General features: G+C 43.8%; 1 protein-coding gene across 2 annotated transcripts in view; it reads right to left on the bottom strand.

The window, feature by feature from the left end:
• LOC135906625 (WD repeat-containing protein 46) overlaps positions 1-21779 on the bottom strand; it is a 94907-nt gene that overhangs the window by 49042 nt on the left and 24086 nt on the right. Inside the window, exons 2-6 of one of the 2 annotated variants that reach the window (XM_065438110.1) lie at positions 20030-20248; positions 19817-19929; positions 19601-19750; positions 12587-12842; positions 6295-6430 (exon numbers count right to left, since the gene is read on the bottom strand). In XM_065438110.1, the coding sequence (XP_065294182.1) occupies positions 6295-6430; positions 12587-12842; positions 19601-19750; positions 19817-19929; positions 20030-20248 (874 nt within the window). Of the gene's footprint in view, positions 1-6294; positions 6431-12586; positions 12843-19600; positions 19751-19816; positions 19930-20029; positions 20268-21779 lie in introns of both variants that reach the window. The other variant, XM_065438101.2, reaches the window with a different exon arrangement.

The raw sequence follows: 21779 nt of genomic DNA, 5'->3' as shown, positions 1-21779 counted from the left end.
GCCTCACACGACCGGCGAACAGGTCGACGGCAGAACGGGATGGTTCACGTGCATCAAAAATGACGGGAAATTAGCTCCGGCGTGCTGTGCCTGCCATGTTGCAGTTACAGTAGCAGTTCCCGGACATAAAGCTAAGCACAACGTGCAAGCTGGGGGACAAGGTACGGAAAGGCACCTCGATCCCCACAAGTGAAATCACTAAGACAAAATGACGACAATGAAATGATGACGATATGACAACGCAGTGATTGCGACCATGGAATGGTGGAAAGATGACGATGCCTGCGGCGACGTATGTGTGTGCAACGCCGGTCTGCGATGAATTGATGATGACAGAATGACAACAACGCCGTGTTGGTGCTTACGTCAGTGCTCACATGCATCACTTGTGGCCGTGGGCTGCCTTATTTCCCACTATATTCGGTGTTTGTTTGCACTACGTCCCGTACCATGAGGCACTTTAAATCGCACTATGTCCTTTGTTTGTCTACACCATGTCTGGTACTGGCTAATAAGTCTGCCTTAATTCGCACTATACTGTGTGTTTGTTTGCACTCTGTCCTGTACTGGCCAATAGTGCCACATTAATTCACACTGTATACAGGAAATGAAGTGAGCACACATCATTCAGCTTATGCAATACAGTTAAACCTCGATATAATGGACTTCATTATAACGAACTACCGTATCTATTCGAATCTAGGCCGATAGTTCTTTTTCAAATAATCATATTCCAAACTCTAGGGTTGGCTTAGATCCGAGGGTTTAAAAAAATGCGCCAGTTTTTCATTGAAACTGCTAAATATGGTGCATAGCTAGCACCATCTGGAAAAGTCAGTATCGCAGCCGCTACTAGCCATGCCAGTAGCCAACCGTACACAAGCGAGGTCGCCATTTTGACCTGTGTCGTGTCGGCCGTATTGGTGTGCGGCATGGTGTTATTGCGATGGCACCAAGCAGGAGATGCCACTACAGTGCCGCTTTTAAGCGAAAAGTTGTGATAGCCGCAGAGGCATCGTCGAACCTTCAAGCAGGGCGGGACTTCGGTGTCGACGAGAAAAACGTCCGTCGTTGGAGGGGACAACGACAGCAGCTTTTTGCATGCGCCGCAACAAGGATGGCATTTAGCGGACCAAAGAAAGGCTGTCACCACAAAGTGGAGACAGTTTTGGCCGACTTTCTTCGGAAGCAGAGAACAGCTGCCCTTCCAGTGACAACAGAAGTGCTCCAAACGAAAGCTAGAAAACTTTCAAGGGAGCGAGGCCTAACGCCAAAGGATTTCAAAGCCAGCCGGGGCTGGCTTCAGAAATTGATGAAGCGCTTCGGCTTCAGCCTCCGACGTCGCACTTCAATCACCCAAAAGCTGCCAAGCGATTTTGAAGAAAAGCTGATAGCTTTTCAGCGTTACGTGCTGCGAAAGAGAGAAGCAGCAGGCACCAACTTTGGGCAAATCGGCAACGCCGACCAGACGGCTCTGTCTTTTGATATACAGTAAAACCTCGTTAAACCGTACCCGCTTAAACAGTAGTTTCGTTTTAAAAGTAGTAAAGTCAAATTCCCAACTCAGCGGCCATTGAACATAATGTGTTTTGTATCCGCATAAACCGCACCAGCTTATTGCATACGCATCAGTTAAAACGTAGCGTTTCCACATTTCGTCGCGCAATCGCGGCAGTGCATCGTCTCCGTTGGGCAGCCCGGCAGAACAAGCCTCAGAGATCGCAACAACGGCCTCCAAGCGCCCTGTGTGTTTGCGCATGAAGCCACATCGACATCACCATCATTTCGACGCCATGCCAGAGAGCTTTGTGGCGTCGTGCAAGCGAAGACTCGCGTCATGCTGAAGCTCGGATAAAAAAGACGCCGGGTGCTCAGCATAGAAGAAAAATTACACATCGTCCGTGCTATCAAACGTGACACGAAGAAGTCGGCGCTGGCACGCTACAGGGATCTGCTGTTGACTACAGTGTGGGGAATTTGGAATGCGAAGAAGTTGCTCGGCAGCGCTGCTGCGACCGCGAAGAGATGTCGGCTACGAGGTTCGACTTTTCACCATCGTTGCCTCTGTTGTTGCTGAAGTGTCGACTAGTGACAGTGATGAGGACGACACAGAAAGCGACAGCACGGGCGATTCAGGCCCGACAGTGGCAGAAGCTGCGCGTTACGTCAACCTCATGAATGCAATCGTCACGACGAGAACAGGGGCGCGATAACATTATTCCAAACTAACTGTATTCTGAACTCCGGCACCCGGCAATGAAAAAAGCGCCCCGAAACTTCTGCAGCACTACTGCGCATGTGCACGGAGAATACGTAACGCCAATGAGGAATCTGCCATGCGAGCGTTTGCCGAGAAGAGGGGGCTGGCTATAAAGCTAGCACGCAGCTTCAGTAAGTTTGAGGCCGCTGTCGTTGTGCTAGGCTGCCGCGGCATCAATCGAAAATAACACTTTTGTCGCGCGAAGTGAATAAATACTGCATGTTTTTTTTCCCCTTTCATCGCACTCTGAGTTCCGTTTTCGACATGTAAGTGGGCAAGCTCATGCTATTTCGGTTAAACAGTACTACCGTTTAGTACATACTTTTTCCGAGCTCCGGCCAACTACGGTTTAACGAGGTTTCACTGTACCAGTAGCGTACACCGTGACACCGTGAACGAAAGGGTGCCAAGGAGGTAAAGGTGCGCTCTGCGGGCTACGAGAAGCAGCACGCAACTGTGATGCTGTGCTGCACAGCTTATGGACATAAACTCCCTCCTTATATGATATTAAAAGAAAGACATTGCCTGCTCGAGAAACTTTCCCAAAAAATGTCATTGTGTGGGCAAAAGAGAATGGGTGGATGACGGGTGCGATGGTGGAAGAGTGGGTTAAGATTGTGTGGCAACAGCGTCCAGGAGCCCTTTTGACAAAGAACTCGCTTCTTGTCGTCGACTCTTACCGTGGGCACTTGACCGACAACGTGAAGGCTGCGCTCACCCAAGCGAACACGGACCTCGCTGTCATACCGGGCGGCATGACGAGCCAGTTGCAGCCACTTGATGGCTGCATCAACAAACCCTTCAAGGATCGTCTGCGGAAATATTACACGGACTGGCTCACTCACGAAGACCACATGCTAATGGCAACGGGCCGCATCAAACGTGCATCGCTATCGCAGCTGGCGGGCTGGGTAGCTGCAGCGTGGGATGACATCCTAGGTACTTTGATCGTGCGCGTTTAAAAAGTGCAGCATATCTAATGTACTTGATGGTACCGAAGATAGTGCACTGTTTGAAGGTGACAGTGACAAGGAACACAGCGACGAGTCTAGCAGCGACGATGCACTGAATGTGCTCTGCACGTTCAGATTCAATAAATGCTATCTGCATTTTGTGAACGCTGTCCTTACTTTTTTGTTCGGCCTACATTCGAGGTAATATATATATTTTTTGTTGGCTTCGGACTTTAGGGGGTCGGCTTAGAATCGGGGTCGGCCTAGATTCGAGTAAATACGGCAGTTAACTTTGCATAACCTCTTGTCCATAGAACACCATGTATTTTTAGAACGTGAATATAATGAAGTACAGTTGCCGACCGATTTTCTGGACTCCAAAAATTCGGACATGCCCGATTATTCGGTCAGCTTCGCGGCACCGCCATTCTCCCCATAGACCATAATGTATAACAACTGCCCGGACACGTTGCAACCTCTCATCTGATCTTTCGGACACTCCTTAAGCCAACTCGATCGAGAGCATCATGCACGGCGCATAGTTCGACTTGCTGAACACCATTTTTGTTTTGAACAGAGCCTCCTTGCTGCCCCACGAAGTGGTACTACTGGAAATTCCCGCTCATCATCATCGTTTTTGCCTGGTTCGATAGAGTGGCTCTACAGTAGTTCCGGTTTCAGCTTAGTAAGCCATGTCAAGACAATCCAGCAGCTGATTTGTTTCTTCGCGCACGACGCTGCGAGCAGGCCACGTTTTTCGTTTGTGCGACTGGTGTCAGCGCGGTGGTGTTTGCTTTGTGCGCTGTGTCGAGGTTTCGATGATTCAACGCGGTGTACGGAAACATCGCGTCAAGTGTCTAATGGCGCCGACAGTGCCGGCGCAGACTTCGCTGGGGAATGCCGGCAAGCGGGCGCCAGGAGGCCTAAGATTTGTCGCCTTCCGATGTGCTCCCTACTGACGCGGAAAATGTTCTGCCGAGACCTGCGCAGTGCTTGCATTGCGATTCCGGACACCGTCTCATTTGACAGTTTCACAGGTGCTGACACTGCTGTACTGACATGTGCAGAACTCGCGATATTCGTCAGGTTTCTGCTGCACCGCCGGACGATGACTCCGAGTCGGAAGATGACGCACCATGTGCTACGCTGCCGTCGCATGCGGAGCATGCACAAACGGTGACTGTGCTTTCAGCCGCCTATAGTGACCGTACAACCCTCTCTGAGATTCAGGCTTATCTGATTGTGCGTAAACGGAACAGTGGGCAAAGGCGCATTCTCGATTTCTTCAAGCCTACTGCCGAGCCCGAAGTGCATGGAAATAAAGGATTTCATTTTTTTTTCTTAATCTGCTTTTTCGGACACCTGTTTATTCGGACATTTCCGCGATCCCCGTGAGGTCCGAATAAACGGTCGGCGACTGTATGTTTGTATGCAATTTCAATATAACGAAATTTCCCTGCAGCCGTAAAGGAATGCCGAGACAATAAATGGAAAATTTCGTGGACACAGATCGTCAAATGATTGAATTACAAACGGCTGCTGCAAACGCACCTCTCGCTACAAGAACCATGTTACAAGAACCGCGCCAGAAGAACGACCGCCGAAGTGGAGCCGCATCTTGTTCCATATGAAGTCCAAGTGCGATAAGTGCAATTTCCTGGTTGCTTCGTCCCAGTGTGGGCAATGCTATCACCCGTGGGGGCGGAATCCACGTGAAAGCGTGGCTGGCTTTACATAATTTGTACCTCCGAGAAGATATCGTTGACATACGTGGCATGAAACCGTACATTTGTTACAGACTCCCAAATTTATCAAAATGAATTGCTTTTTTATTCGAATTCTGCAGCTCCTTTTTGCGCAAGAAAAATTGATCGGCAAATGTACTTATTAGCATAAAAGGTCGCATTTCAATAGAACAAAATTTTGATATAACGAAGCAAATTGCTGATTTTACCTACTTCATTATATCGAGGTTTAACTGTAGTTTCAGAACTAAATAAAATTTCAGGCCACTGAACATCAAGAGATGCTATAAAATAGCAAAGGTCTTTTGTTACTGTTGCAGATGAACAAAAAAATTGGCTGAGGTTTAACTTTTGTAAACCTAGTTATCACGAGCGAAAGGTCCATTTGGCTTGGTTTTGCAAAGACTATGCACACAGTGTTTTATTAAAGTTAGGCCGCAGTCTTTCACACACATTACACAAGCTGCCGAACGGGTTGTCCGTGAAGTCGCAGTGAAACCCGGCCGTTGCAGTTGAGCTTGCCGCCAGCCAAACGGTGTGGTTCGCCAAATGGTGTGGTTTGTCGAACGTTCGTTATGGGTGCCGTTGCTTGTATCGATGACTTCGTCTCCTTCTCCTTGTTGTTGTTCCTGTAGCTGAATGACGGCGGCGGTTTCAGTAGATCTTGGCATGCTTTTCACGCGCTTGGTAAGCTTCTCTGTAACAAGCTAATCTGGCCTCCCTTCACTTCGGTGTTTCAGAAGGCAACTTTGCCTTTGCTCGAGATTTTGCAGCCTGCTGTCTAGCTATATCTGCTGGATGACTGGATTCATGTCACTTGTGCTGAAGCGCAAGCACAGAGGGCCCAGCCAGCACGCCATCCATGGCGAGACTGAGCGACCAAGCGCTGGCAAAGCAGTCGTTAAAGGTGTGCTTATAGTTAGTATCGGCGCGCGAGCAAGTGTTGGAATGCGTTGGCCACGTCCGGTTGCATTGGCGGTGCCAGTACCTCGAACCATCAGTCGAATTATAGATGCTGTAGTTCCCACCTACGTGAAGTAGTAAGTACAGGAGCTCACGCTACGTCGGGCTATATTTAACCCTTGAACCCTCGCCTAGCCACATGGTACTGCAGCGACAAGGCTCCAAGTGAGCGCAGCTGTGACTCCTGTCCACAGCGGATCACGTGGCATGACGTCACACCTGCCCCACTTGCACTTCGGCGGCTCAAGGTCATTGCAATGTGATGAATGACCTTGGCAGACATGTCATAGAGCTTTCATTCTATTACTCATAGAAGAGGTTGACCAATTCACAGGCTAGCTCCACCATTTAAAGAAGTGTGCATTATACAAACCATTTGTGTGGCCTGTTAGGATGACAGCATTGTGTGGATTTTGCTTCATGACATTGAGCCGGCCAGACTTCGCATTGAACTGAGCCACCAGTTTCCCAATGGATGTATCCAGCCAAGAAAGGTAACCTTTCTCACTCTGAAAAAAAAAAAAAGAAAGAAAGAAAGAAAGAAATCAGGGATCGTAACAAATAGCTGTTACATATTGCTTTCACATAATTTACCTTAAGTTGAAGTTGAATGTTTATTCAATTTTAGTGCATATACAGAAATAGGCAACTTATGTGAAAAGCGGCCCCATAGTGAACCACTTGTAAGGAGACCTCTTATAATATGTTACAAAGAAAAAACTACTAAACAGGGAAAAAATATATATAGCTAGCAAGAAAAATTATTACAGCATAGATACCAGCAGTTGACATAATTCAGTGGTGGGATGGCCAAGGGCACTTTGGAGCAAATTTTGTAGCAATCAACAACGATGATTCTGAATGGTTATCGGCCAGACAACAGTCCTGCACGTCAAAAATAGTACCAGAGTACCAGCACACATCATTGCTAATATTCGTGAAGATCATCCGCTACAACTACAAACGTCATGCAGCCACACTGAGTTGACTTGCACACTCAATACATAAAATACACCATGCGTCCCAAGTGGTAAAGCAAGCTGCACAAAGGCAGAAAAAACTCGCAGCAATACAGTTATGTGGTATGCAAGATGGCTATTCAAGCAAAATTATTTTAAGTCTAAAGTTGTATAAATATAGTAAAATAGCTGAGCTATACTCTGTTTCAGTAGTTCTGTGCAGCAGAGCCAAGGCTATGCGACCCACGAGCGCAGATTCTTGCGCAGCGAGATTTAATGCCGCAGTTCGGAACCTGTTGGACAACTAAATGGCTTTGACAAATAGTTTTGTTGGCCGGTGTTTACATGGAAGCTTCTCTGCAGGTTGCAGGGTGGTTTATTGTGCGGTTTCGCTTTGTTCTTTAATAAAATATTTATTGAGGCTCTATGATACTGAAAATAGCGAGTTCTCCACTTGTTCAAATAAAAATGTGCAGAGAAAAAAAAATCACAGCCATAACACCATGGAGGACTCCATGGTGTTGGAGCCGCAGAGACACGACTCATCCTGGAGCAGCTTTGGAGCAGGTTCAGTCATTTGTGGCATGAGTGTATGTAGCAGATTGGAGCAATTGTAGCAGCATTCCCACCACTGCATATTACACAAATAATAATACAGTAATAGTAGTACTTAAACATAAAATAATTCATCAGCCCAAAATGAGAAAGCTCAGGTTTATCTCCCAATTTAACGTATGATGAGATCTGGCTATTGCTACTACCTTGCTACCAAAGTCAAGTACTTTTCAGTTTCTGCAGCACTGCTCAAATGCTTTCATTATTTTACATGCTGAATCTGTATTTTAGTGCATGCCATCTAGGAATTAAGATATTACTGCAGTGTATGCTTTATGAAATGTGTACATTGTAGTCTGCTTATACTCATGATACTACATAGAATAGTGCTTTCAAGCGTCTGAGCCCTGTACTGCCTGCTGAGTCTGCGCGGACTGCACGTGACCTCAACGAGGACCATATAAGGACGCACACAACGGCACTGATTCAATTTGGCGGCAGCAGTTGCGGCGGCATGTCCTCCTTCTAAGAAAATTCTTCTTGCCAACAGGTTGGTTTATTACTTCTGTACACTATCTAAAAATTAATTCTGCCGCAACTGCTGCCAAAAGTTCTTCTTTTACTGTTCGTAGTGTATATGCTTCACTATGCCTACCACAGCGGAACTGGCGAAAAAAATTGCATCTCTTGAAGCAGTGCTGAACGAGAAGTTGGATATACTGATCAATGATTTAGTATCACGAATTAACATCAAGCTACAGAATGTAGGACTAGGTGAGCACGCTTCCCTCTGTGAAAGTGTTCAGTTCATGAACAAGGAACTAGACACAATAAAACTAAAACAGGAAGAACTCGTAACCTCAAACAAGGCGCTCTTATCGCGTAACGAAGCGCTCGAAAGAAAAGTGGCTGATTTAGAGCAATATTCGAGAATGAATAATGTGGAAATTAATTCATTAATTCCATTAATAATGTGGAAATCGCAGGGTGAAGACTGCGGAGCCATTCTGAAGCGAATTGGCGATGCTATCGAGTACCCTCTCGTACCCGCTGATATCGACACGGCTCACCGTGTTGCCTCTAAATCAAATGAGAAGAACATCATTGCTCGCTTCTGCTCACGGGATAAGAAAAACGAGTTCATCAGGAAGGCAAGAAGAGCTAGGCTTCGCACAGACCACATTGGTTTCACAGGTGGCACTACCACGCCTGTCTTGTAAATGACCACTTGACCATTGATAACAAGAAGATGTTCTCGAAGGCACTGGCACTCAAAAAAGAAAATAAGTGGAAATACTTATGGACAGAAAACTGCCAGATAAAAGCCCGCAAAACTGATGATAGCAGGGTCTACCGCATTTTCACTGAGTCCGACCTTCGAATCTTCACGTGATTCACTGTAAATATTTTTTTCCATTTTTTTCCATGGCCTTGCTCTACCCCGTTGACGTAAAATCTTGTCTTACCGCAAATAAACGATCACTCCTTCACTTCAATGCTCGTAGCCTTCGTAAGAACATAGATGGAATTAATAACTTCATTGCCTCACTTGAGCATGTCTTTACTTTTATCTGCATATCGGAGACTTGGCTTTCTGATTCCGACAACAACATGAGCGGTTTTCCGTCTTATCAACCCGAGTATTGTCATCGTCCAACTAAAAGTCATGGTGGCGCCACCATTTTTGTTTCACAAGCTGTTACCTACGCTCGCAGATTTGATCTGGCAGTTAACGTGAATCATTGTGAGTCAGTGTGGATAGAAGTCGACCGGTCATTCCTTAATAACAATAAGAACTTGATCCTTGGTTGCATTTATCGCTCACCGTCATCTTCCCTTAACGACTTCTTGCTTTCTCTTGATGCAGTATTGTCCAAGCTAGCTTTTGAAAATAAGGATGTGGTGATTGTAGGTGATATTAATATTAACTTACTTGACACTGAAGCTACCTCGTACACCACTTACACAGATTGTTTTGCTGGACTCGGTTTTGAATCGCTCATTGACTGCCCAACTAGGGTATCCCCTCATGGGAGCAGTACACTTATTGATCACGTGTTATCGAACGTATCACCATCGCCTTGCTCCGGGGTTATTAATACTGACATAACCGATCATTTTCCTGTTTTTCTTACATTTAACAATGAAATACATAAGAACGATAATAGCTACTTTACTTCCGTATTTAGTGCAGATACCTTTATTGAAGCCCTCAGTGAAACTGACTGGTCGCCAATTAATTCTATGTCTGATCCCGAAGAAGCACTAAAGAAATTCTGCACTTTATTTTTATTGGCTGTTTCGACTAACACACGCACTGTAAAATGTGGGAAAAATTATAAATATCCGCGCAACCCATGGATGATGGACGGTCTTCTAGAAAGTTTAAGAAAGAAGGAAAACATGTACAAGAAAACTAAACGTCAGCCCTTTAATACTAGACTAGCTAGACGCTATAGTATATACTGTAAATTACTGAATGTTTTACTAAAACAGGCGAAAAAAAAGTACTACGAAAATAAATTTGATCAGAATAAACATAACCCCAAAAAGCAATGGCAGTTATTGAACTCTTTTCTTAACAAATCGCCTATTAATGCCTCTATAACCAAAATAAATTACAAAGGTCTCACTCTTTCTGACCCCAAAGAAACTGCTAATGCTTTTTCGGACTACTTTTCTTCTGTTTACACTAATAACAACATACATGCGCAGTTGCATAATACTTTGAGCCGTACGACACAATCATTCTTCTTGTTACCAGCTACACCAAATGAAGCGCGCTCCACGATTGCTAACCTTAAAAATACAGGGCCTGGCTTAGACAATATTTGTGTCAGGCATTTAAAAGTGGTTGCGCATTTAGTTTGCGACACGCTCTGTAACATTATTAACCTTATGTTCAAAGAAGGTGCATTTCCTTCATTTTTAAAACGTGCCAAGATTATTGCCGTTTTTAAAAAAGGCGACATACACACAGTTAATAATTACTGACCAATTGCAATTCTGTCCTGCCTTAGTAAACTCATTGAGAAATTATTTGTTAAACGTCTTAATAACTACTTAACAAAGTTTAAATTGCTAAATAACAATCAATTTGGTTTCCGCCCAGGAAGTTCCACGAATCTAGCTGTTCTATCTCTAACTGACTACATAAAAAAATGTATTGATTCGGGAAACTTAGTTGGATCTGTATTTTTAGACTTCAGTAAAGCTTATGACACGGTTAGCCATCAAGTCCTGTTTAATAAACTTGACTCTTACGGTATAACCGGTCCTGCGCTAACATTCTTAAAAAATTATTTACTTGACCGGCCGTACACAGTACATGCAGCAAATACTTTCTCAGTAACAAAATGTATTAACCAAGGTGTACCACAGGGATCAGTTCTGGGCCCTTTGCTTTTCCTTTTATATATTAATGATCTTCCGGATTCTCTTAACTCCACCAACTGCGTTCATTGCATTTTATATGCAGATGACACAACCATATCTTCATCTGACAAATCTGTTACTACTCTTACTTCTAAATTAAATATTGCATTAAGTAACACTATAAAATGGTGTAGCAACAATTACTTAGTTCTTAATCCTTTAAAAACTAAATTTATGTTATTCAAAAGTGCTCAAAGGGCCTTAACTTCTATTCCTGAAGTAAAGCTTGGAATTCAATCAATTCCCGTTAGCACCGATGTCACTTTTCTTGGCATACATCTTGACCCTAACCTTACATTTCGCTCTCACTTCCAACATCTCAAGCACAAGACTGCGTTTGGTATATATGCATTAATCAAAGCTCGCCCTTTTTTTTCTTATGAGGCTCTGCTAGCGTTGTATTATGCGTTCATTCATAGTCACATTAATTACGGCATTGTTTCATGGGGCAACACGTACACTTGTCACTTATCATCAATTCAACATATCCAAAATCAGTCAATACGCATTATCACTTCTAGCTCCATGCAATCTAATGCCTCTTTGTTACTTCGAGCGTATAATATCTTGCCTATTATTAATTTGTTCCAGTTTAACATACTCGTCTTACTCCACAGGTTGCTTCATAATAACCTTACGTTTCCGTTCAATGCAACTGACCTTTTGCAGAATAAAAATATGACCAGATTTGCGGCTAACAACAATTTCTTATTACCCATGGTTCATACCAATTACGGCAAAAAAACATCTTCCTTCGCTGCAATTTCTCTTTGGAATGAATTACCATCAACCATAAAATCCTGTACTTCTCTTACAATTTTTAAAAATCACCTTAAGCATCATTTCCTGCGATAACTTAACTACGATCTGGCGGTGTACCTTTGACTTTTATCTCACATGTCATTTCTTGTATTTCACACATGCTTTTTTCCGACTTTCTTTTATAACGTGCTTTTTCGTGTTTGATTGTAAATGACATGTCTAATGATGTATTTGATCTGTAGATGTTTTATAATACGCTAATTTGCTGACTATTGATATCACCATCAATGTTGTTATTATTAACCGAGGGTCCCACTACAGTTCTTTCACTTTGGGACCCTCGTCTGTATATTTGTCATGTATTTACTTCTGTTTTTGGAACCAATAAATCTGAATCTGAATCTGAACACACAGCATAGCAATTGGCTCTGTAGGAAGTACAGAAAGTTGGATCCTGTTGATATTAAAACAGAAGGAGAATGAAAAACAAGACACAAGAAAAGAGTGGAAAGACAAGCACTCTCTCACAATTTATGTGCTTCAAAAGTCATGGTGCCTGCACATGTCAGCACCAATTCAGTGGGGAGCAACCATTAAAAAAATTACTGCTATTTCCAGCAAACACCTGATGATGAATTGCATTACAGTATAACTGGATATGTGCTAACACGACAGCAGAGCTGATGCTTAGTAAAGCAAAGTACTTCTCTCTCAGCAAGCACAATGAAAGGCTTGCTTATGCAGATTTTACTATTTGCAATGTAATAAGGTTCTATTACCAGCCTCGTGGCTTCTTGATTACTAATACAGACAACACCTGTCTTACAATAAAGGACTTCACAACCATACATGTGGCAGTGGATGGACAAAGGGCTCAGAAGGCTCAAGAGTAATAGTGCTGAGAACACCACATCAAAAAAAGCATAAAGGAAGGGATAAACAAAAGTAACATACAGCTGTGACAAGCAAGAAGTGGTAAGGCAGAAAGGCCATGCGTAGCACATTGTCCAGGGCTTTAAGGCAGTGCAGTTCAACTCCCTGGCTGTCATAAATGTATGTCCAAGACTTTTGTGCCACAGCAAACATGGTGGGCATGTGCAGCCACTGGACTGCATGCACTGATTCCATCACATTGGTCTCGCATAGAAGGCGCTTGGTGACCCAGTCCAGAGCAGCCACATGACCCCGACCACCACCGAGCAACAGGTGCCTGCAGGTGACCACGCCAACTCACTCTCATCAGTCTCATCAAATTATCTCTACAAGGATGCCTAGTGAACTGAAAACTCCTGCTCCCTCCCTGCCTTTCCTCTTCATTCTCTCTCTCTCTCTGCTCGGCAGTAATTGTAGGCTTCGTCATAATCATACACTTTCTTAAAAATACAAGTTTACAATGCAACATCAGACTAGTCCTATGTACAAAAAAAAAAAAAACACTGCATCCAGTTCAATCACCGCTCCTTCAAAACCAGCCCCTTGAACAATAAGCCTTGCTATTTACTTAACTAGCACACAACACTCATTGTGCCATGCTGCCCCCTCTCCCATAAGGTAAAAACAGTCTGCGCACATCTTTAGGCAAGCTTAAAGCTAACTGACAATCACAGTTGCAGCGGGTACTCTACACTAATATTTGTACCTTGGAGCATTACAGTATGTTTGATTACAGAGATCTTTTTCAGGTATATGTAGGTTCACATACAAAGAAAGAAAAGAACATGAGAGAATATACAATAGACTTCCATTTATTCGAATGCGGTTAGATTTTTTCTTTAAATTCGATCCCAACTGAAGGTCCTGGTCAGCGTCCATGCATTTCTATGGGCACAAACATTGATTATTTTTATTCTAAAATTGGCATTTGCCAGGCAATTCAAAATTGATCCGTCTATTTGCACATGCCTGACCCATATGTGATCCCAATAACGACCTCTTTAGAGGCAACATCTTTCTCGGCAGAACTTAAGGGACAGTGAATGCGTTGAACACACATCATCTTCCGTCAAAAACGCCTATTTCCAATCCACCCTAGAAAAATTTTCAAACAATAATGGTAGCTTGCAATGTTTGCTTACGGTATTTATCCATTCTAACGAGCACCTTCTGTTTTCCATGACACCAGGGCCAAAAAATTTCCTAAGCGGTGAAATCGGATGCAAACCAAAACCACCTTCATGGCGCTTTTACACTTCACCGCAAAACATAGCTCCATTGCGGCAAAGTTGACTTACAAAAACCGTGCGGTGTAACTGACTTTAGAAAACTGGCCGCCATTTCAAATAATTGGATGCGCGATAGATTTCTACTATTGCTAGAAGGTTTAAGTCATTTCTACATTAGTTCCCTATGTCGGACATGAAAATTCACACACGTATGATTTGTAGGTGTGTTAAAAATAATACTGGCAAATAAGTCGATGTTTGAGCATTTCTTTCTTTTTTCTGCATCTTGCTTAATTTGACCTGTTGGATAATTTTATCGATTTCGTCGGTCCTGTCAGGGTCAAATAAACGGAAGTCGACTATGCTACAGTCAAAATAACTTGTAAACAAAAAAAATGTGCACGCAAATATTGCCACATGCTCTTTGTTTATAAAGCTTTGTCTTTTCATCAACTCCTACACACTGATCATATCAAACACGCGTCCACGAACGCAGCTCAGAGCAATAAACTTTTCTTCTATTGCGATAGCAATTACAGTAAAACTTCGTTAAACCGTACCCGCTTAAACTGTAGTTTCGTTTTAAAAGTAGTCAAGTCAAATCCCCGACTCAACAACCTTTGAACCTAATGTGTTTTGTATCCGCATAAACCGTACCAGCTTATTGCGCACGCATCGGTTAAAACGTAGCATTTCCACTTTTCGTCGCGCAAACACGGTGGTGCATCGTCTCCATTGGGCGGCCCGGCAGAACAACAAGCCTCAGAGATCGGAATAACTGCCTCCAAGCGCCCTGTACATTTGCGCGTGAAGCTGCATCAACATCAACTTCATTTCGACGCCGTGCCAGAAAGCGTTATGGTGTCGTGCAAGTGGGGACTTGCATCATGCCGAAGTTCGGACATATGGCTCGGATAAAAAAAATGCCGGGTGCTCAGCATAGAAGACAAATTAGACATTGCGCGTGCTATCAAACGTGACACAAAGAAGTCGGTGCTGGCACACGACAGGGATCTGCTGTTGATTACGGTGTGTGCCATTTGGAATGCGAAGAAGTTGCTCGACAGCACTGCTGCAACCGCGAAGTTCGGACATATGGCTCGGATAAAAAAAATGCCGGGTGCTCAGCATAGAAGACAAATTAGACATTGCCCGTGCTATCAAACGTGACACGAAGAAGTCGGTGCTGGCACGCGACAGGGATCTGCTGTTGATTACGGTGTGTGGCATTTGGAATGCGAAAAAGTTGCTCGACAGCGCTGCTGCAACCGCGAAGGCATGTCGGCTACGAGGTTCGACTTTTCGCCATCGTTACCTCTGTTGTTGCCGAAGTGTCGACTAGCGACAGTAATTAGGATTAAATGGAAAGCGACAGCACGGGCGATTCAGGCCCGACAGTGGCATAGGCTGTGCGTCACAACAGCCTCATGATTGCAACTGCCGCGACGTGAACAGGGGCGCAATAACGTAACTCTTTTCCAAACAAAAAGTATTCCCAACTCCGGCACCCGGCAATGAAAAAGGCGTCCTGGGACTTCTGCAGCACTACTGCGTGTGTGCACGAAGAATACGTAACGTCAATGAGGAATCTGCCATGTGTGTGTTCGCCGAGAAGAGGGGGCCGGCTGAAAAGCTGGCACGCAGCTTCAGTAAGTTTGAGGCCGCTGTCGTCGTGCTAGGCCGCTGCGGCATCAAACAAAAATAACACTTTTGTCGCGCGAAGTGAATAAATACTGCATTTTTTCCTCTTTCATCGCACTCTCTCTGAGTTTCGTTTTCGACAGGTAAGTAGGCGATCTCATGCTATTTCGGTTAAACAGTACTACCGTTTAACGAGGTTTCACTATATATGGACACTAGGCGCATTTCTGCCGTCGGCGACGCCGTAAGGTTCAGTATGAATGAAAGCGTGTGAGGGTGAGCTGGCAAACACGGTTCAATGTCACATGTGCGAGTGAGGAACGCGGCCTGGATGTGTGCCCCCTCCTGTGGTGCGCGAGGCAGGAGAGTGAAGTGAGGAAGGAGGAGCGTTCTCCGGCAGCTGCTACGATGCCTCGATGTCCTCCTCGCCCGCCGCTCCATACAGAGAGGAGACAACCACGGCATCTACTACGGCGTTGGGACGCACTGCCGGCCCTCGTATGTCTTGAAAGCAGTCTGCGACGTGGCTAAAGTGCGTGCCCGCGTGGGCTTCATCTTCAAGGTGATCTGCGATGTTTGCAGAGTGCACGTAGTGCCGGTAGCTTCGTATGCGTAGCGACAGATGCACGGAGGTCAACTGGCTCGCGACTGCTGCCACGATTCCTAAGTCCAGCGTTTTCACAGACAGTTTCCGCTGTCATCGAGCGATGTGTGTTCATATTTACCTGTGCGCGCATGACACCATGCTGGTTAATTTAGTTAAAACATGTTGATGCGCTAGTTGGTTTAAATCCATGATAGAATGTGTAAGCGAAACTGAACAAGGACGTAGAAAGAAGCAGACACACAAAGACAGCGGATAGTGCTGACAGACAGCGCTGTCTCCGTGTGTCTGTTTCTTTCTACGTCCTTGTTGAGCCATGCTTACATATTCTATCATTGTTAATTCAGTAAGCAAATGTTTACAAGTTTATACGGCCGATAAAAGTACTATCTTTACTTTGTACAGATACCTACTAATTTGCTATCACAGTCGGTGTTTCGCCTTTCCGGCGGAACTGTGATATTTTTCTTTTCCAACAACCATACAGGGTGATAAATTAGGGGTGCGTAAATTAAGTGAGTAAGTATGGTAGATTTACCAGTATGAACAATACTCCTATGTAAGAATGAGCAGCTGCTGCACCTTCAACTTTTGTGTGTGTCCTATGGTTGAAGGGAGACTGAAGAGGAAAAAGACCATCAGTAAATTACCATTTTACAATTTCAAGAACACCACTCTTACCACGATAAGACGCTTGGCAAGACAGAAAATGTGCAATAACAAAGGACAGGTGGCGACACCTTCTTGAAAATGTTCCCGCACCAGCTCGCTTTGACATTACTGACTTTGACAGCGTCATCTAGGGCGTAGTTAATTATTTCACGGTAAAGATAGACTACATTGTGTTCTAAAGATGCCACAGATTGAACATGGCGAGTTTTAAGAACTTTTTGTTAACTAACGGAGCCTAAATATGAGAAAAATACTTTGAAAATTCGTGACGCCACATCGATGCACTGCTGTTGGGTTTTCATCTTAAAATTCAAAATCTGAAACACTGACCTTCATTTTCTCTTCTAATAATCAACCTATTACTTCAAAATTAACAACAGTGATTTCAAAGAATGCTTTGTCCATCTAAACTGATTCAGTGTTTTACTTTACAGTCCCTTTCAATAAACCACTTGCTGCAATGTTGCTGCAAATCTAGCTACTTGGTGTCTGCGTCTTTGTGCCTCGCGCCCCGCACAGCATGCCTTTGTAGCCCCCCTCGGTATCCCCTTCACCCCTCTAACGGTAGCAATGCAATGCATGCCGTGCGGGCTGTACGTCACAAAGGCAAGTGTGACGAAGTGGCACATGCTTTTAGCGCTCTTCTTTTTTTCCCGATAATTTTGCATTGTCTTCCCTTTCAGCTCACACAACCAGTAGCCAGATTTAATTGTTCTAACCGGCAACACAGCATGGGAGCTTGTAGTCAGCAGTTTATTTTACCATAGAACACACACATAAGTGGACCGTGCATCGGCTGCTCCTTTTATATCGATATAGTCTTAAAACCGGTACCTTTATAAGTGAGTTCGACTGTAGTCTAAACTGGCTTCAAACATAATGCAAAGGTTTTTTTTTTCCAGTTTCCCACTTTAAACTGCAACAAGCACGGGCACCAAACAATTTAGCACTGCAAGAAAGCCTACCTCTTGTACTTTACAAAATACACAATAAACGTTGAGCAAAAAAAAAAACCACATATAAATGGCTCATCCAACTAAAATGCTGGCTTGTTAAGGCTGAAGTTATGAACAGACCTATAGTCAAAACAACTTTAAAAAAAAGGGGGCGTTTACTCCTCTGAGGCGGAGGCACACGAGCATCCACCAATGGGCGTGCCCTCTAGACAAACGTCATGAGCTAGACGGCCGGTGACTCCACCAACGGAGAAGATGGCCGCCCGTGCTTCGAACTGGGCGAGGTCGCATCAGATGTGTGCTTCAGCCCCTCATCAGAGCAAATTCTGGAGCTGTTTGTGATGGTCTATCATGCCGGAAATATTACTGTGAGCTTACGATGCGCCATTTGTGCCGTGTGCATTTATTCTGAGCCGTGATCCGGCGAAGGAACATTGCAGCGAGCATCGCTGGTGCTGCGCTACGCTTTGCCTGTAAACAGGATCCCGCAGCGACCGCTGCGAACACACATCCTGCGTGCTTGTTCCATGTTGTTTTATTTCGCTCCCGAGTGAAGTTACGGCGAGAAAGTTTTCCAAAGACTGGTGCCTACGGTAGCGGCGGTTGTGTTCGTATACTCTGTCGCTGCATTTTTCGTCGGACGGGCTGAAGTGATGGAGCAAAACCATTCTCAAGAGAAATCAGAAAAGTGCGCGCAACAGAAACTATTTGCAGAAGAAGCCTTTAACGCAAAGATTTGTCGCCGTCAACTTAGCGTGAACTATCAATAGAGAGATTTAGCTTTTCCGGTATTCCAGTAAAACGCAGGCGGACGGGGCGTTGGGGCGGAGGCGTAAACGTGAGCGGTCTGCATGGTGCAGCCACCTGCTGGCGCAGTGCTCAAACAGACAGAAACAGTTAATATTGCATTAACCGAGCGTATTCTTCTCCGCTGCTGATGTAAATTTTCGGCACTGGCATAATCGTGTTGCTGCTCCAACGTCCCAACGTCTGCCTGCGTTTTAGCGGAATACCGGACAAGCTAAACCTCTCTATTGTCAACAGTGAGATAGCCGAGCGTCTAGCGACGGTGTTCGAGCGTTGTGTAGCACCGTCGATTGATTGCTGTCCACCAGTTCTCACTGCACGCGCAAGCTGTAGAATGCGTACTGTGAAATTGTGAAAACACAAAACCAAAAAATATAAATTTTATGCTATTTAAAACCAAGAATATCTATTTAAAACAATGAATGAAGCATTTTTGCACCTTCCTGCCTCGACCGTATTCCCGCCCCAGGTTTGTAATGGTTGTGATAAATGCATTGTTTTATATAAGTACTTTTTCAATAGCAACTGATTCATTTTAAGCTTGAGAAATGAGTAGTGGATACGCCGTGTACAAGTGAACAAGGGCAAAAGCGTTGCAGAGTTGCTCTTTCTACGTTTGTCACTTGCAATGAAGCTAAAGAGCAGACGACGGGCAGCGTTGTAAAAGGCACGGGTTATTTTTCTGCCGCTATCCGGCATGTGCTGTAGCACATGACAGCTTTAATAAACCAGTCATCAAAATGCAAAAGTCTTTATTTATACCAAGAATTAAGCGTTTCAGGAGCACAATGTTTCGAGCGGGACTATTTTAGTTGCGGAGGCAATCGGCTGTCGCGCTTCGGTCATCTGGGCGGGGCCTCCCCTTTTTTCTAAAGTTGTATCCGACTATAGCATTCTGTGGGTCACTTTGTTTAGTACCATGTTTGGATGCGGTACTTGCCATTTACCCTCAAAATAAATCATAAAAGTAGGCGCCGTATTTGGCAATGCCAGACAAAAAATGTAGTCTTTCTCAAACAAGCTATGCCATTCATTACAGTTGTAGTGAAACATGGCATCGACATTTAGAACCCAAACAATACACCCCACAAGACATTTCTGATGTCCCAAAGCATATAATGCTTACCGGCTTTCCCTTGAGTAGTTGATTGAATAGGGCCCAAACTGTGGCAGATTCAGGTCAAAATACTTTGTACAGCTGGTAATGTCGACTGCATCTGCAATATCTTGCTGCAAAAGCTGAAACGTTTCTTCACCATCATCAGCCTGCAGATACCTGCATATGTGAAATTTGTTCATTTTTGCACAGGCACAATCTCGTACAGAGAATTTTGAAACTTACCCAACATCCTCAGGAAGCAGTAATTCTGCACGAGCTGCTTGAAGCACTGACTGCCTCACTTTTTTGATACCAGCTTGGATCTTTTTGCGCTGAACACCTGTTTTGATGCCTTTCTACAGGGCAGACAAAAGTAAATCCATCATCACATGTATATACAAAAATTACAAAGCAATTTCTCTCTCAAATCATATCTTTAGGAAGCAAACAACTTACAATTGTCAAGTGGCCTGAACGCTTGTACTTTGCAGCTACACTCTCCTCAGCAGGAGATGGGGCAGTAGTCTTCAGTTTTTTTGCAGTATGCTTCACCACTTTTTGGTTTTGCTTCTTCCTATTTTTAGTCATAACTTTTTTTATGGTGTCACCTACATGCTCCAATTGGTGACCTGTTTCTTCAGACGTATCTGCTTGCGTTGTGAAATAGCGACTCATCTGCAAAGTAGAAATGCAACTACAAGCTTTCAGGACAGCCACATTAGGCAGTTACATAATCAATGAGACCAGACAAAAGGTAGATGATGTACAAAATGTTACACCATATGTCCATTTTGCAAAACACTATAATTTAACCGCAGACTCTTAAGCAGATACTTTTGAAAATTAAGTGGAAAATTTAGCTCTTAAGCCTCAAAAGGGCCCCTAAACCACCTCTTATAATTAAAAAATGTAATTGCATGCTCCTCCTCTGGGCTTCCTGGGCGCCTTCTTCACGCATCATGGCACCAACAGGGTCCCAGGGTAAACACTGTCTATTGGTCCATCTACGTAGAACTTAAGTCCGATGCATCTAACAGCACGCCTTTGCCATGCAGTTGCACGCCCAAGCAACCTTGGTATTGCACTTGCCTGTCTGTGCAATCAGTTGATTTCACTTCATGTAGCACGTTTTGCACTGTGAGTGCAGCGGTAACAGTGCGTAGCCAAAAAGTGCGGAGTACTGATAAGCACAAGTTTATAATGTTTAAAAACAAGAAAAGAGTACCAATGTGGCATTCGGTATTGATGCAATGTCCAAATGTCTTCTATAGAAGTATGTTGCAAGAAGGAGAGAGCACATGTGAAGTGGTTAACTAAGACAAGAGAGAAATCGCTCACTTGCGTTCGAGTTTAAAATGGTTTAGGGGTCGCTTTAACATTTAGAGCACCAATATGAATTAACCTTGCTTCATTTAAAATGAATGTGTTCAATGTGAATGTGTTCAACTGCCACAAGCAATTTTTTTCACACATCTGTAAAATGAACCTGACAGGGGAGCATACCATTTAGTTATGTATTACTGTTTTTCTGTAACAGAACTGGTAATAAGTCCAATGCTTCTGCTTTTTTCTTTTTTAACCAATTTTCATCCGTCATTTATTTTTTGTCACTGATAAAGTAGAAGGCAAGAAAAAAGGCGTAAATAGGAATTCTGTACTCAACAGTCACTAAATTTGACTTGTTTTCACTGCAGCAAGATTCATTGCAGTCAGTTTAGTGGCTGCCAAATGAAAGCATGAGCTTAATTAAGCTTTCTCTTAAGCCCCGCATGCCTCACCAATGTCACTCAGTGATGAAGCATAAGCTAATATGCACCAATATTAAAAAGATTTTTAATAGGGCTCTTAAAGCAATAACTAAGTCAAGCTAAATTGATCATTTATAAAATAACAAGCACACCTATGCTGTCAAGAGCAAATCTTTAAAAAGCAGAAAGCTGAGGAAAGATGAAAGCGAAACAGATCTCCAATTTCCAGTAATGCAAAACAAGTTCCTACTGACATAAAACACACTGTCAAAAATCTGTCAATGATCAATAGTGTAAGGCAAATTAAATAAAATTGAAGCATCACATGCGGCTTAGGCAGGTAATTGCCTATAATTTGTAAATATCTGTTTTCTCGTAACAATACCATATTTAATTATTTATAAGACGAGAGTGCCAGTTGGGGAATCCGAGAAAATTAGCTCAAGTATACATACTAA

This window comes from Dermacentor albipictus, chromosome 1, assembly GCF_038994185.2.
Source record: "Dermacentor albipictus isolate Rhodes 1998 colony chromosome 1, USDA_Dalb.pri_finalv2, whole genome shotgun sequence".
Lineage (NCBI taxonomy): Eukaryota > Metazoa > Arthropoda > Arachnida > Ixodida > Ixodidae > Dermacentor > Dermacentor albipictus.
The sequence above is the reverse complement of the archived record's forward strand: the minus strand, read 5'-3'. Positions and strand labels throughout refer to the sequence as shown.